Source organism: Nomascus leucogenys, chromosome 9 (genome assembly GCF_006542625.1).
Source record: "Nomascus leucogenys isolate Asia chromosome 9, Asia_NLE_v1, whole genome shotgun sequence".
In the NCBI taxonomy this organism is placed as follows: domain Eukaryota; kingdom Metazoa; phylum Chordata; class Mammalia; order Primates; family Hylobatidae; genus Nomascus; species Nomascus leucogenys.
The window spans coordinates 110,025,099-110,037,516 of NC_044389.1; the positions used below are offsets into that span (position 1 = coordinate 110,025,099).

General features: G+C 38.7%; 1 protein-coding gene across 1 annotated transcript in view; it reads right to left on the reverse strand.

Annotated features, from left to right (window-relative positions):
- Positions 1–10,976: 10,976 nt before the first annotated feature.
- The window catches only part of LOC100605385 (aldo-keto reductase family 1 member C4), a 40,654-nt gene continuing 39,212 nt past the window's right edge, over positions 10,977–12,418 (reverse strand). Inside the window, exon 9 of the mRNA XM_030819358.1 lies at positions 10,977–11,019. Within this exon, the coding sequence (XP_030675218.1) occupies positions 10,977–11,019 (43 nt within the window). The remainder of the gene's footprint in view (positions 11,020–12,418) is intronic.

The following is a 12,418-nucleotide window of genomic DNA, read 5'->3' on the forward strand; positions in this document are numbered from 1 at the left end:
AATTAGTAATCCTACAATGGCCTCTAGGTGTTCAAGTGAAAGGAAGAACTGCACATCTCTAACTTGAAAACAAATGATTAAGCTTACTGAGGAAGGCATGCTGAAAGCTAAGATAGGCTGGAAGCTAGGTCTGTTGAACTAACTTTTTGAGACAGTCTTGCTCTGTCACCCAGGCTGGAGTGCAGTGGCACGATCTCGACTCACTGCAACCTCCACCTTCCGGGTTCAAGCAATTCTCCTGCCTCAGCCTCCTGAGTAGCTAGGATTACAAGCATGTACCACCACGCCTGGCTAATTTTTGTATTTTTAGTAGAGACAGGGTTTCACCATGTTGGTCGGGCTGGTCTCAAACTCCTGACCTTGTGATCTGCCCGCCTCAGCCTCACAAAGTGCTGGGATTACAGGTGTGAGCCACCACATCTGGCCTGTTGCACTAATTTTTAGCCAAATCATGAACACAAAGGAAACATTCTTAAATTCAAATACTACCGCAGTAAATACACAAATGATTAGAAAGCAACAAAACAGTCTTATTGCTGATATGGAGAAAGTTTTGGTGTGGGTCAACCAGCCACAACATTCTCTTCCACCAAAGCCTAGTCTGGAGCAAATCCTAACACTCTTCTAGTCTAGGAAGGTTGATAGAGATGAGGAAGCTGCAGAGGAAAACATGAGATCTACCAGAGATTGGTTTGAGATTGAAGGAAAGACACCATCTCTATAACAAATGCCAGGTGAAGCAGCAAGTGCTGCTGGAAAAGCTGTAGCAAGTTATCCAGACTTACCAAGATCATTAATGAAGGTAGCTACACTGTAGATTTTCAATGTAGAAAAGATGGCCTTTTATTGAAAGATGATGCCATCTAGGACATTTATGGCTCGAGAGAAATCAATAGCTGGCTTCAAATCTTCAAAGGACAGGCTGACTCTCTTGTTATGAGATGATGCAGCTGGTGATGTTCAGTGAAGCCAATGCTCATTTACCATTCTAACAATCCTAGGATCCTTAAGATTTAAGCTAAATCTATCCTGCAAGTGTTCTGTAAATGGAGCAAGAAAGCCTGGATATCAGTGTATCTCTTTAAATAATAGCTCACTGAATACTTTAATTTCATTGTTAAGACCCACTGCTCAGAAAAGTTTCTATGAAAATATTGCTTGTTGTTTGTTGACAATGCACTTAGTCACCCAAGAGCTTTGTTGGAGATGTATACAGAGATTACTGTTGTGTCTCTGCCCGCCAACACAGCATCCATTTTGTGTCCCATGGATTGTGGAGCAATTTTGATTTTTTTTTCTAGTCTTGCTGTTCACAAAATATATTTAATAAAGCTATAGCTGCCATAGATAGTGATTCCTACAAAGAATGTAGACAAAGTAAATGGAAAACCTGGAAGGGATTTATTCTAAATGCCATTAGAAACATTCATGATTCATGGGACGAGGGCGAAATATTAACGTTAATGGGAGTTTTGGGAGAAATTGATTTCAACCCTTCTGGATGACTTTAAGGGATTCAAGACTTCAATGGAGAAAGTAAATGCAGATGTGGTGGAAATAGCAAGAGAACTAGAATTAGAATTGGAGCTTGAATGTTATGGAATTATAATCTCATGATACAATTTTAACAAATGAAGAGTAGCTTTTTATGGATGAGCAAAGAAAGGGGTTTGGTAAAACGGATTCTACTCCTGATGAAGATGCTGTGAGCATTGTTGAAATGACAAAGCATTTAGAATATTGCATACACATATTTAATAAAGCGGTGGCAGGATTATAGAATTGACTGAGTTTGCAATAAGTTCTGCTAGGGGTAATGTGCTATCAAACAGCATAATGTGACAGAGAAATATTTCAGGAAAGGAAGCGTCAATTAGTGCAGCAGCCTTCATTTTTGCCTTTAGAAAAAGACGTTGTCACAGCAACTCCAACCTTCAATAACTACCCTAATCAGTCAGCAGTCAACATCAAGGAAAGACTTTCTACCAGCAAAGAGATTTTCCTTTGCTGATGGCTCTTTTGATAATAAAATATTTTAGAATTAAGGTATGTATATTTTCTTTAGACCGAATGCTATTGTACACCTAATTACAATACAGTGTAAACATTCTATGGGCACTAGGAATTCAAACAACTTTTGTCACTCATTGGGTTATTTGCTTAATTGGGGTAGTCTGGAACTGAAACTGCAATATTTCTAGGGTATGCCTATATTTAATGTCTTGTTTATCTTTTGTCACAGTTTTTGACTAAATTTTGATCCTATATTTGTAAAATCTATTCTGCCAATCGATTTGCTTTTGAAATAGAAATTTAATCCATTTAAGCACATGCCTCTCACAGACCCACATGCCCCTCAGTCCACCTCCCCCCTCAGACCAGTGCCTGCCTCTTCTGCTCTCCCCCGTCAGACCCAAGGCCCCTCGGTGGCCCTCCCTGCTCAGACCCACACCCCTCTCAGCCGACCTCCTCTCTCAGACCCACGCCCTTTCACCTGGACCTGCCTCAGACCCAGGGCCCTGCTTCAGACCACCTCCCCCCTCAGAATCACACCCCTCTCAGAACACTTCCTCCTCAGGCTCACTACCCTCTCAGACCACCTCCCTTCTCAGCACACATAATAATATTTTGGTCAATGACAAACCACATATACAACAGCAGTTTCATAACTTAATAGCTTATTTTTATTGTACCATTTCCATGTTAAAATATATTTGGATATGTAAATACTATCCATTGTGCTACACTTGCCCATGGTATTCAGTGCAGGACCATGCTGTACAGGTTTGTAGCCTGGAACCCATGTTTTTATTCTATAAATTTCTTTTTTGAGTCGGAGTTTCGCTCTGTCGCCCAGGCTGGAGTGCAGTGGTGCCATCTCGGCTCACTGCAACCTCCCTGGTTCAAGTGGTTCTCCTACCTCAGCCTCTCAAGTAGCTGGGATTACAGGTGTGTACCACCATGCCCGGCTAATTTTTGTATCTTTAGTAGAGACAGGGTTTCACCATGTTGGCCAGACTGGTCTCAAACTCTTGACCTCAAGTGGTCCGCCTGCCTCAGCCTCCCAAAGTGCTGGGATTATAGGCGTGAAACACCGTGTCCGGCCCCATATTCTATATCATATAGCTTTAATGCACAGTAAGCTATGCCATCCAGGTTTGTGTAATTATACTCCCTCATCTTTGCACAAAGAAAGATGAAATTGCCTAATAAAGCCTCTTTCAGAAGAGGTGTGATGTGATGCATGATTGAATTAGTGACAGGGAAAATGTGACTTTTGCCATTTTCAGTTTTTCCTTTCTGTCCATAGCTTTTTTGTCCTTCATATCCACAGTTACTATTTTTTTGGTGTGTTTGTATGACTTTTACAAGTGACATGGGGATTCTCATATCATTTCCTCTGAAGTATATTCTATAGTTATTCTCTTTGTGGTTGCTGTGAGGGTGACATACAACTTTATAAAGTTATAACAATTTACTTTGAATCAATACCAATCTACCAGTATTTCATAAACCTTTCCACCAGGTTTCTTTTTTTTTTTGCCTTTTTACATTTTATTATATGTAAATTATACCTTAGTAAAGTTGATTTTTTTTTTTTTAAGAGATTTCAGCTACATATTAACTGGCGGAAAGGTATGGGTCATGTTTGGATCCTAATTCCAACAGTTGAGGGAAACAAGAGAACTTAAAGGATAAATTGGAAAATATGAGCATAATCTGGATATTCTGTGATTTAGGTATTATTGCTGATTTAGAGGTGGGTATGATGAAGGTATTGTGGTACATTTAGAAGGAGCATCCTTATCTCTTAGAGATTTACACTAAACTGTTTACAAATGAAAGTATACAATGTCTAGGGTTTGATTCAAAATGATTCAGGGGGGTGGATATAACGAAAGGGACTACAAAGGAAACAAATTGGCCACAAGTTAATTATTGGATGATGGATACATGAGGCTCATTATACCCTTTCCATTACTTTTTTGTATGTTTGGAATTTTCCACATTAAAAACTTAGAAATAATTATATGCTGATATGGTTTGGATCTGTGTCCCCACGAAATCTCATGCTGAGTTGTAATCCCCAATGTTGTAGGCGGCGTCTGGTGGGAAGTGATTGGATCATGGCGGTGGATTTCTCATGAATGGTTTAGCATCATCCCCCTTGGTACTGCCCTTGCAAAAGTGAATTCTCGTGAGATCTGGTTGTTTAAAAAGTGTGTAGTACCTCCCCTCTCTTCCTCTTCCTCCTGCCCCAGCCATGCAAAATGCCAGCTCCTCCTTAGCCTTCCGCCATGATTATAAGTTTCCTAAGACTTTCCCAGAAGCTGAGCAGATGCCAGCACCTTGCTTCCTGTACAGCTCACAGGATCATGAGCCAATTAAACCTCCTCTCTTTATAAATTACCCAGTCTCAGGTATTTCTTTTTAGCATTGCAAGAATGGACTTATACATATGCACATACGAAAAAGACCAAAAGAAACTTCAGTAACATATTACATTGGTCATGGTTTTTAGAATTAGGGTTATTGATGATTTCCAATTTTTTCTCCATAATTTTTATCAAAACTCTTTTAGGAACATAACATTTTAGGGTTTTTATTCTATTTTATTTTATTATTATGATACTTTAAGTTTTAGGGTACATGTGCACAATGTGCAGGTTTGTTACATATGTATACATGTGCCATGTTGGTGTGCTGCACCCATTAACTCGTCATTTAGCATTAGGTATATCTCCTAATGCTATCCCTCCCCCTTCCCCCCACCCCACAACAGTCCCCAGAGTGTGATGTTCTCCATCCTGTGTCCATGTGTTCTCATTGTTCAGTTCCCACCTATGAGTGAGAACATGCGGTGTTTGGTTTTTTGTCCTTGCAATAGTTTACTGAGAATGATGATTTCCAGTTTCATCCATGTCCAGACAAAGGACATGAACTCATCATTTTTTATGGCTGCATAGTATTCCATGGTGTATATGTGCCACATTTTCTTAATCCAGTCTATCATTGTTGGACATTTGGGTTGGTTCCAAGTCTTTGCTATTGTGAATGGTGCCGCAATAAACATATGTGTGCATGTATCTTTATAGCAGCATGATTTATAGTCCTTTGGGTATATACCCAGTAATGGGATGGCTGGGTCAAATGGTATTTCTAGTACTAGATCCCTGAGGAATCACCACACTGACTTCCACAATGGTTAAACTAGTTTACAGTCCCAACAACAGTGTAAAAGTGTTCCTATTTCTCCACATCCTCTCCAGCACCTGTTGTTTCCTGACTTTTTAATGATGGCCATTCTAACTGGTGTGAGATGGTATCTCATTGTGGTTTTGATATGCATTTCTCTGATGGCCAATGATGATGAGCATTTTTTCATGTGTTTTTTGGCTGCATAAATGTCTTCTTTTGAGAAGTGTCTGTTCATGTCCTTTGCCCACTTTTTGATGGGGTTGTTTGTTTTTTTCTTGTAAATTTGTTTGAGTTCATTGTAGATTCTGGATATTAGCCCTTTGTCAGATGAGTAGGTTGCAAAAATTTTCTCCCATTTTGTAGGTTGTCTGTTCACTCTGATGGTAGTTTCTTTTGCTGTGCAGAAGCTCTTTAGTTTAATTAGATCCCATTTGTCAATTTTGGCTTTTGTTGCCATTTCTTTTGGTGTTTTAGCCATGAAGTCCTTGCCCATGCCTATGTCCTGAATGGTATTGCCTAGGTTTTCTTCTAGAGTTTTTATGGACTTAGGTCTAACATGTAAGTTTTTAATCCATCTTGAATTAATTTTTGTATAAGGTGTAAGGAAGGGATCCAGTTTCAGCTTTCTACATATGGCTAGCCAGTTTTCCCAGCACCATTTATTAAATAGGGAATCCTTTCCCCATTTCTTGTTTTTGTCAGGTTTGTCAAAGATCAGATGGTTGTAGATATGCAGCATTATTTATGAGGCCTCTGTTCTGTTCCATTGATCTATATCTCTCTTTTGGTACCAGTACCATGCTGTTTTGGTTACTGTAGCCTTGTAGTATATTTTGAAGTCAAGTAGCGTGATGCCTCCAGCTTTGTTCTTTTGGCTTAGCATTGACTTGGCAATGTGGGCTGTTTTTTGGTTCCATACGAACTTTAAAGTAGTTTTTTCCAAATCTGTGAAGAAAGTCATTGGTAGCTTGATGGGGCATTGAATCTATAAATAACCTTGGGCAGTATGGCCATTTTCACAATATTGATTCTTCCTATGCATGAGCATGGAATATTCTTCCATTTGTTTGTATCCTCTTTTATTTCATTGAGCAGTGGTTTGTAGTTGTCCTTGAAGAGGTCCTTCACGTCCCTTGTAAGTTGGATTCCTAGGTATTTTATTCTCTTTGAAGCAATTGTGAATGGGAGTGCACTCATGATTTGGCTCTCTGTTTGTCTGTTATTGGTGTATAAGAATGCTTGTGATTTTTGTACATTGATTTTGTATCCTGAGACTTTGCTGAAGTTGCTTATCAGCTGAAGGAGACTTTGGGCTGAGACAGTGGGGTTTTCTAGATATACAATCATGTCATCTGCAAACAGGCACAATTTGACTTCCTCTTTTCCTAATTGAATACCCTTTATTTCCTTCTCCTGCTTGATTGCCCTAGCCAGAACTTCCAACACTATGTTGAATAGGAGTGGTGAGAGAGGGCATCCCTGTCTTGTACCAGTTTTCAAAGGGAATGCTTCCAGTTTTTTGCCCATTCAGTATGATATTGGCTGTGGGTTTGTTATAAATAGCTCTTATTATTTTGAGATACGTCCCATCAATACCTAATTTATTTAGAGTTTTTAGCATGAAGCGTTGTTGAATTTTGTCAAAGGCCTTTTCTGCATGTATTGAGATAATCATGTGGTTTTTGTCTTTGGTTCTGTTTATATGCTGGATTACATTTATTGATTTGCATATGTTGAACCAGCCTTGCATCCCAGGGATGAAGCCCACTTGATCATGGTGGATAAGCTTTTTGATGTGCTGCTGGATTTGGTTGGCCAGTATTTTATTGAGGATTTTTGCATCAATATTCATCAAGGATATTGGTCTAAAATTCTCTTTTTTGGTTGTTTCTCTGCCAGGCTTTGGTATCAGGATGATGCTGGCCTCATAAAATGAGTTAGGGAGGATTCCCTCTTTTTCTATTCATTGGAATAGTTTCAGAAGGAATGGTACCAGTTCCTCCTTGTACCTCTGGTAGAATTTGGCTGTGAATCCATCTGGTCCTGGACTCTTTTTGTTGGTAAGCTATTGATTATTGCCACAATTCCAGAGCCTGTTATTGGTCTATTCAGAGTTTCAACTTCTTCCTGGTTTAGTCTTGGAAGGGTGTTTGTGTCGAGGAATTTATCCATTTCTTCTAGATTTTCCAGTTTATTTGCATAGAGGCATTTGTAGTATTTTCTGATGGTAGTTTGTATTTCTGTGGGATCGGTGGTGATATCCCCTTTATCATTTTTTATTGCATCTATTTGATTCTTCTCTGTTTTCTTCTTTATTAGTCTTGCTAGTAGTCTATCAATTTTGTTGATATTTTCAGAAAACCAGCTCCTGGATTCATTAATTTTTTGAAGGGTTTTTTGTGTCTCTGTTTCCTTCAGTTCTGCTCTGATTTTACTTATTTCTTGCCTTCTGCTAGCTTTTGAATGTGTTTGTTCTTGCTTTTCTAGTTCTTTGAATTGTGATGTTAGGGTGTCAATTTTGGATCTTTCCTCCTTTCTCTTGTGGGCATTTAGTGCTATAAATTTCCCTCTACACACTGCTTTGAATGTGTCCCAGAGATTCTGGTATGTTGTGCCTTTGTTCTCATTGGTTTCAAAGAACATCTTTATTTCTGCCTTCATTTCATTATGTACCCAATAGTGATTCAGGAGCACGTTGTTCAGTTTCCATGTAGTTGAACGGTTTTGAGTGTGTTTCTTAATCCTGAATTCTAGTTTGATTGCACTGAGAGACAGTTTGTTATAATTTCTGTTCTTTTACATTTGCTGAGGAGTGCTTTACTTCTGACTATGTGGTCAGTTTTGGAATAGGTGTGGTGTGGTGTTGAAAAAAATGTATATTTCCACAGGGTTTCTTTCTCTTCACCTCACATTACTTTTTTCAGTGAGATTACACACTATGTAAATATTAATTTAGTGTTATTTGCATACATTTGTGTTTCAAATCTTGAGATAAATGGAGTAAAAATGTGAACTTCAAAAATACATTTTTTTCACATTTTGTCCTATATATAGAGACAAGCAGTCTTTATACATCTTTATGGGATTGAGTTACTGTCTTTTATTTCAACCTGAAGTACTGACTTTAGCATTTCTTCCTTTTTCTTTTTCCTGTTTTTTTTTTTTTTTTTTTTTTTTTGAGACAGAGTCTCACTCTGTTGCCCAGGCTGGAGTGCAATGGTGTGATCTTGATCTTGACTCACTGCAACCTCCGGCTCCCGGGTTCAAGCAATTCTCTTCCCTCAGCCTCCTGAGTAGCTGAGATTACAGGTGCATGACAGAATACCTGGCTAATTTTCACATTTTTAGTGGAGATGAGATTTCACCATGTTGGCTAGGGTGGTTTCAAACCCCTAACCTCAAGTAATCTGCCCACCTTGGCCTCCCAAGTTGCTGGGATTACAGGCGTGAACCACTGTTCCAGCCTCACTTTAGCATTTCTTATAGAAAAAATATAATGAAATGAGGAATTGGATTTAACAAAATTCTATAACCTCTGTGTGTTCTCAATTTAAGCTTTAAAAAATTCCGAGTAACTTTCTTTTTGTTTTTGTTTTTGTTTTTTGAGACAGTCTTGCTGTTTCACCCAGGCTGGAGTACAGTGGTAGGATCTCTGCTCACTGTAAGCTCCATCTCCCGGGGTCATGCCATTCTCCTGCTCCAGCCTCCTGAGTAGCTGGGACTACAGGTGCCTGCCGCCACCACGCCTGGCTAATTTTTTATATTTTTAGTAGAGACAGGGTTTCACCGTGTTAGCCAGGATGGTCTCGATTCCCTGACCTCGTGATCTGCCCACCTTGGCCTCCCAAAGTGCTGGGATTACAGGTGTGAGCCAGAGCACCTGGCCTAATTTTCTTTTTAAAATAAGATTTCTGTGAAAATGAAGGGTAAACAAGTAGAATAAGCCTGTAGCAGATTTACTATTTATTTATTTTTTATTTTTTTAGATTTACTATTTATAAATGACTGTTCTAATTATTCACATCTTGGGGAAAATAATGTCATGCATACTAAAAAAATCTGAAATTCTATAGCATTACATACTTGACTAATAATTTAAAAAAACATTAATTTTTGATTATGTCAATCAACTTTGTGATGTGAAATAATTGTTTGAGTCATGCTAAGTGTGAAAGTCCATTAGGCACTAATGTAGAGATGCAGACAATACGATGTTTCATTCTGGAGTTTTGGAGAAAAGGTGACCTGCCGATATTGATTTGTGGTTTCTTGGCCTAGAGGTTGTATTTAAAGCCATGAGAATATTTGACATCATCAAGGAAATGAGTGAAGACAGAAAACCAGTCCGAAGATCACCCAAGGGTCTTCCAAAGTTCATGGCTTCTTCCAATTCTAAGAAATAAATCATTTTAGGAAATATTGTAAACTACAAAACTTGGCAGGGTATTTCTCAGCTGAAAGACATGGCTTAAGAAAACCCCTCTAATGGGGTTAAATCAGTGGAGGGTAAAAGCACTGGAAAATGTGCACAGGTCATAAACACCTGTCAGTCTCAAAGCGCTTTGGCCAGTAGCCCGTAACATTGTCCCAACTTTTCAAAAAATTGTCTGGAATGAAATTTTATTTTCTTGACTAGCTGATTAAATTTGTACCCCTACAAACTATACGAACAATTAGGTGTTTTTAGTAACTTTCAGGAATAATTCTTACACAGTTTGAAAGCATCATGCTATTTTACATACTCTGTTTTCAGAAGAGTTTTGAATTTTTGGATAATTAGATGTAGTTGCAATTTTGAAATTAATTTGATAACACGTAATGGCTTTCAGATATTTTATATTAGTAAGTGTGCCTTTGTGAATGTATGAAATATTTCAAAAGACTGAGTAGAACAAATTAAGAGTATATTTTTAGAACCTAATATTTGTTCTAAATGGAGCTGATATTCAGGAGAATGTGGCCAGTCACTGGTGTCTTTGATGTCCTGCTCCACCACAGCCCAGCAAGGTCACTGCTGATACTGAGCACACAGACGAGGTCAAGGCCTGGCTCTCAGCCTTAAAACAATGTGGGAAGTTTCCTTTTATGCCCAAGACGTAATTAACAAAAGAGCATGTGTTTGTATTTCCCAAGCAGAATGTGATCAACTCCCTTCTCCTCACCTCTCCCATATCTGACTTCTAATTATTTCTCCTGGATGGGTGCCCTCCCACCTCCCTAACCATTACCCCACAGGGATGCTGCACCCCTAGGTTGCTGGAGCTCCCATTCCTGTGATGCTGGAGGGAGGCCTTGGATTGTTGGTCATCCTGTCAATATGGCTCACGTTCAGGTTCTATGCTGTGTGTTTTCTTCTTTCTGAAAGAGCTAAAGACAGACTAACAAATATGTCACTTGCTCCTCCTCTAGAGGCTGAAAACTCTACCTACTGTCACCTCAAAAATGTCTATAAAATATTTGTTATCATCTACTCTCTGCCCCAAACTTATAGGCAAATCAATTTTTGGCCCTAAAGAATTAGAAGGAAAAGAAACACACAAGTAACAGAGAAAGGAGGAGGAAAAGAATCTTTAAGGAAAAACATTCAATTACTTCAAGATAAAAATTTATTATGTTGGCTTTCTGGACCATGGATGTATCTAGCTAGCTGAAGTTGCCAAGCAGGAGGGGAGTGATTTAACCAGAGGCTGCGTGTCCAGTCACCAGCATAGAGACATCCTCTGCATCATCATCCACACGCAGGGCCTTCTGCTAGATGTCGTGCAACACCCTCTATGCTAATATTCATCTGAAAATGGATAATCAGGGTGGTCCATAAGACTGAAAAGAGAAAGGATAGTACATAAATATGGATGAAATGACTCTATTAAAAAGCTGGTAGCAAAGTGATTTATATGAAGCTGCCATTAGTGTGAATGTTAAGAAGTTTATTTTCGGACTATTTGTAGAATATGTCTTTCATGAACATGAGTTTATAATGGGTGTTTTTTTTTTTCAAAATAAGAAAATTTTCAACTTATTTCCATTGCCTGGAATTTATCACACAAACTACACAGGGTCAATTGTTCAAACATAGTCCTCCATATCTGTCAACAGAGCAAAGAGATATTCTGACCTTTTCTACTTCAAATTCTCAATGAAAGCAGGAACTCATCCTGCATTGTTTTGAATAGAAATAAGCCAGCTATATGTTCATCACTAACAAAAAGTTTTGAGGGTTAAATGTTATTGCTAGCAATCACATTTCCTTTTAAAAAATGTATTCATTACTGACTAGCTGCTTACCATATGGAAAATATTTTCTTTAATTCAGACATGTAAATTGTCATATATGATATGGGGTTCCATATCCAAAACCTGCAATATGCTAAGGGCAATCTTTAGGTGAAAATCACACAAAATAGGATGAATAAATGATTCATTAATATTGAATAACTGATTGGTGAGAATTACTGATGTTTGCCACTTTTCCTTTCCTTTTCATGATTTTCTATTTTACTATTTTCCTCTAAACTAATAAAGATATAAACAATGATATCTAAAAATGTTTGAGTTCTTATGATGTGCTGCTGTGCTTATCCTTTTTAATACATCATCTCATGTCTACTACTTGTTAACATCTCCACTGCAGGCAGTGACATAACTCGTTTTGCCCTCATCACATGAGTGCCTTTCTGTGAATCCTAGAACCTTGGAGCATATAGAAAGAGTAAGATCTTTTGTCAGCTATATATTATCCCCAACGATGGGACTTTCCAACTCTTCCCTTGATTTTTTTTTTTTTTAAATGACTGAGTCTCGCTCTGTTGCCCAGGCTGGAATGCAGTGGCACAATTTTGGCTCACTGCAACCTCCGCTTCCCGGGTTCAAGGGATTCTCCTGCCTCAGCCTCCTTAGTAGCTGGATTTGCAGGTGTGTGCCACCATGCATGGCTAATTTTTGTATTTTTTGTAGAGACAGGGTCTCGCCATTTTGGCCAGGCTGGTCTGAAACTTCTGACCTCAAGTGATCCACCTGCCTTGGCATCCCAGAGTGTTGGGATTACAGGCATGAGCCACTGAGCCTGGCTCTTCCCTTGATTTTTAATCTATCTTCTCTAAAACTTCTTTATACTCTGCATTGAGATTTCCATATTGCAAAAATTAAAGCCAAGAATTCTATTGCCCACTAAGGGCAAACTTCCTGGAGGCAAAATGCAGTGTTTGGGTCATGAGCAAAT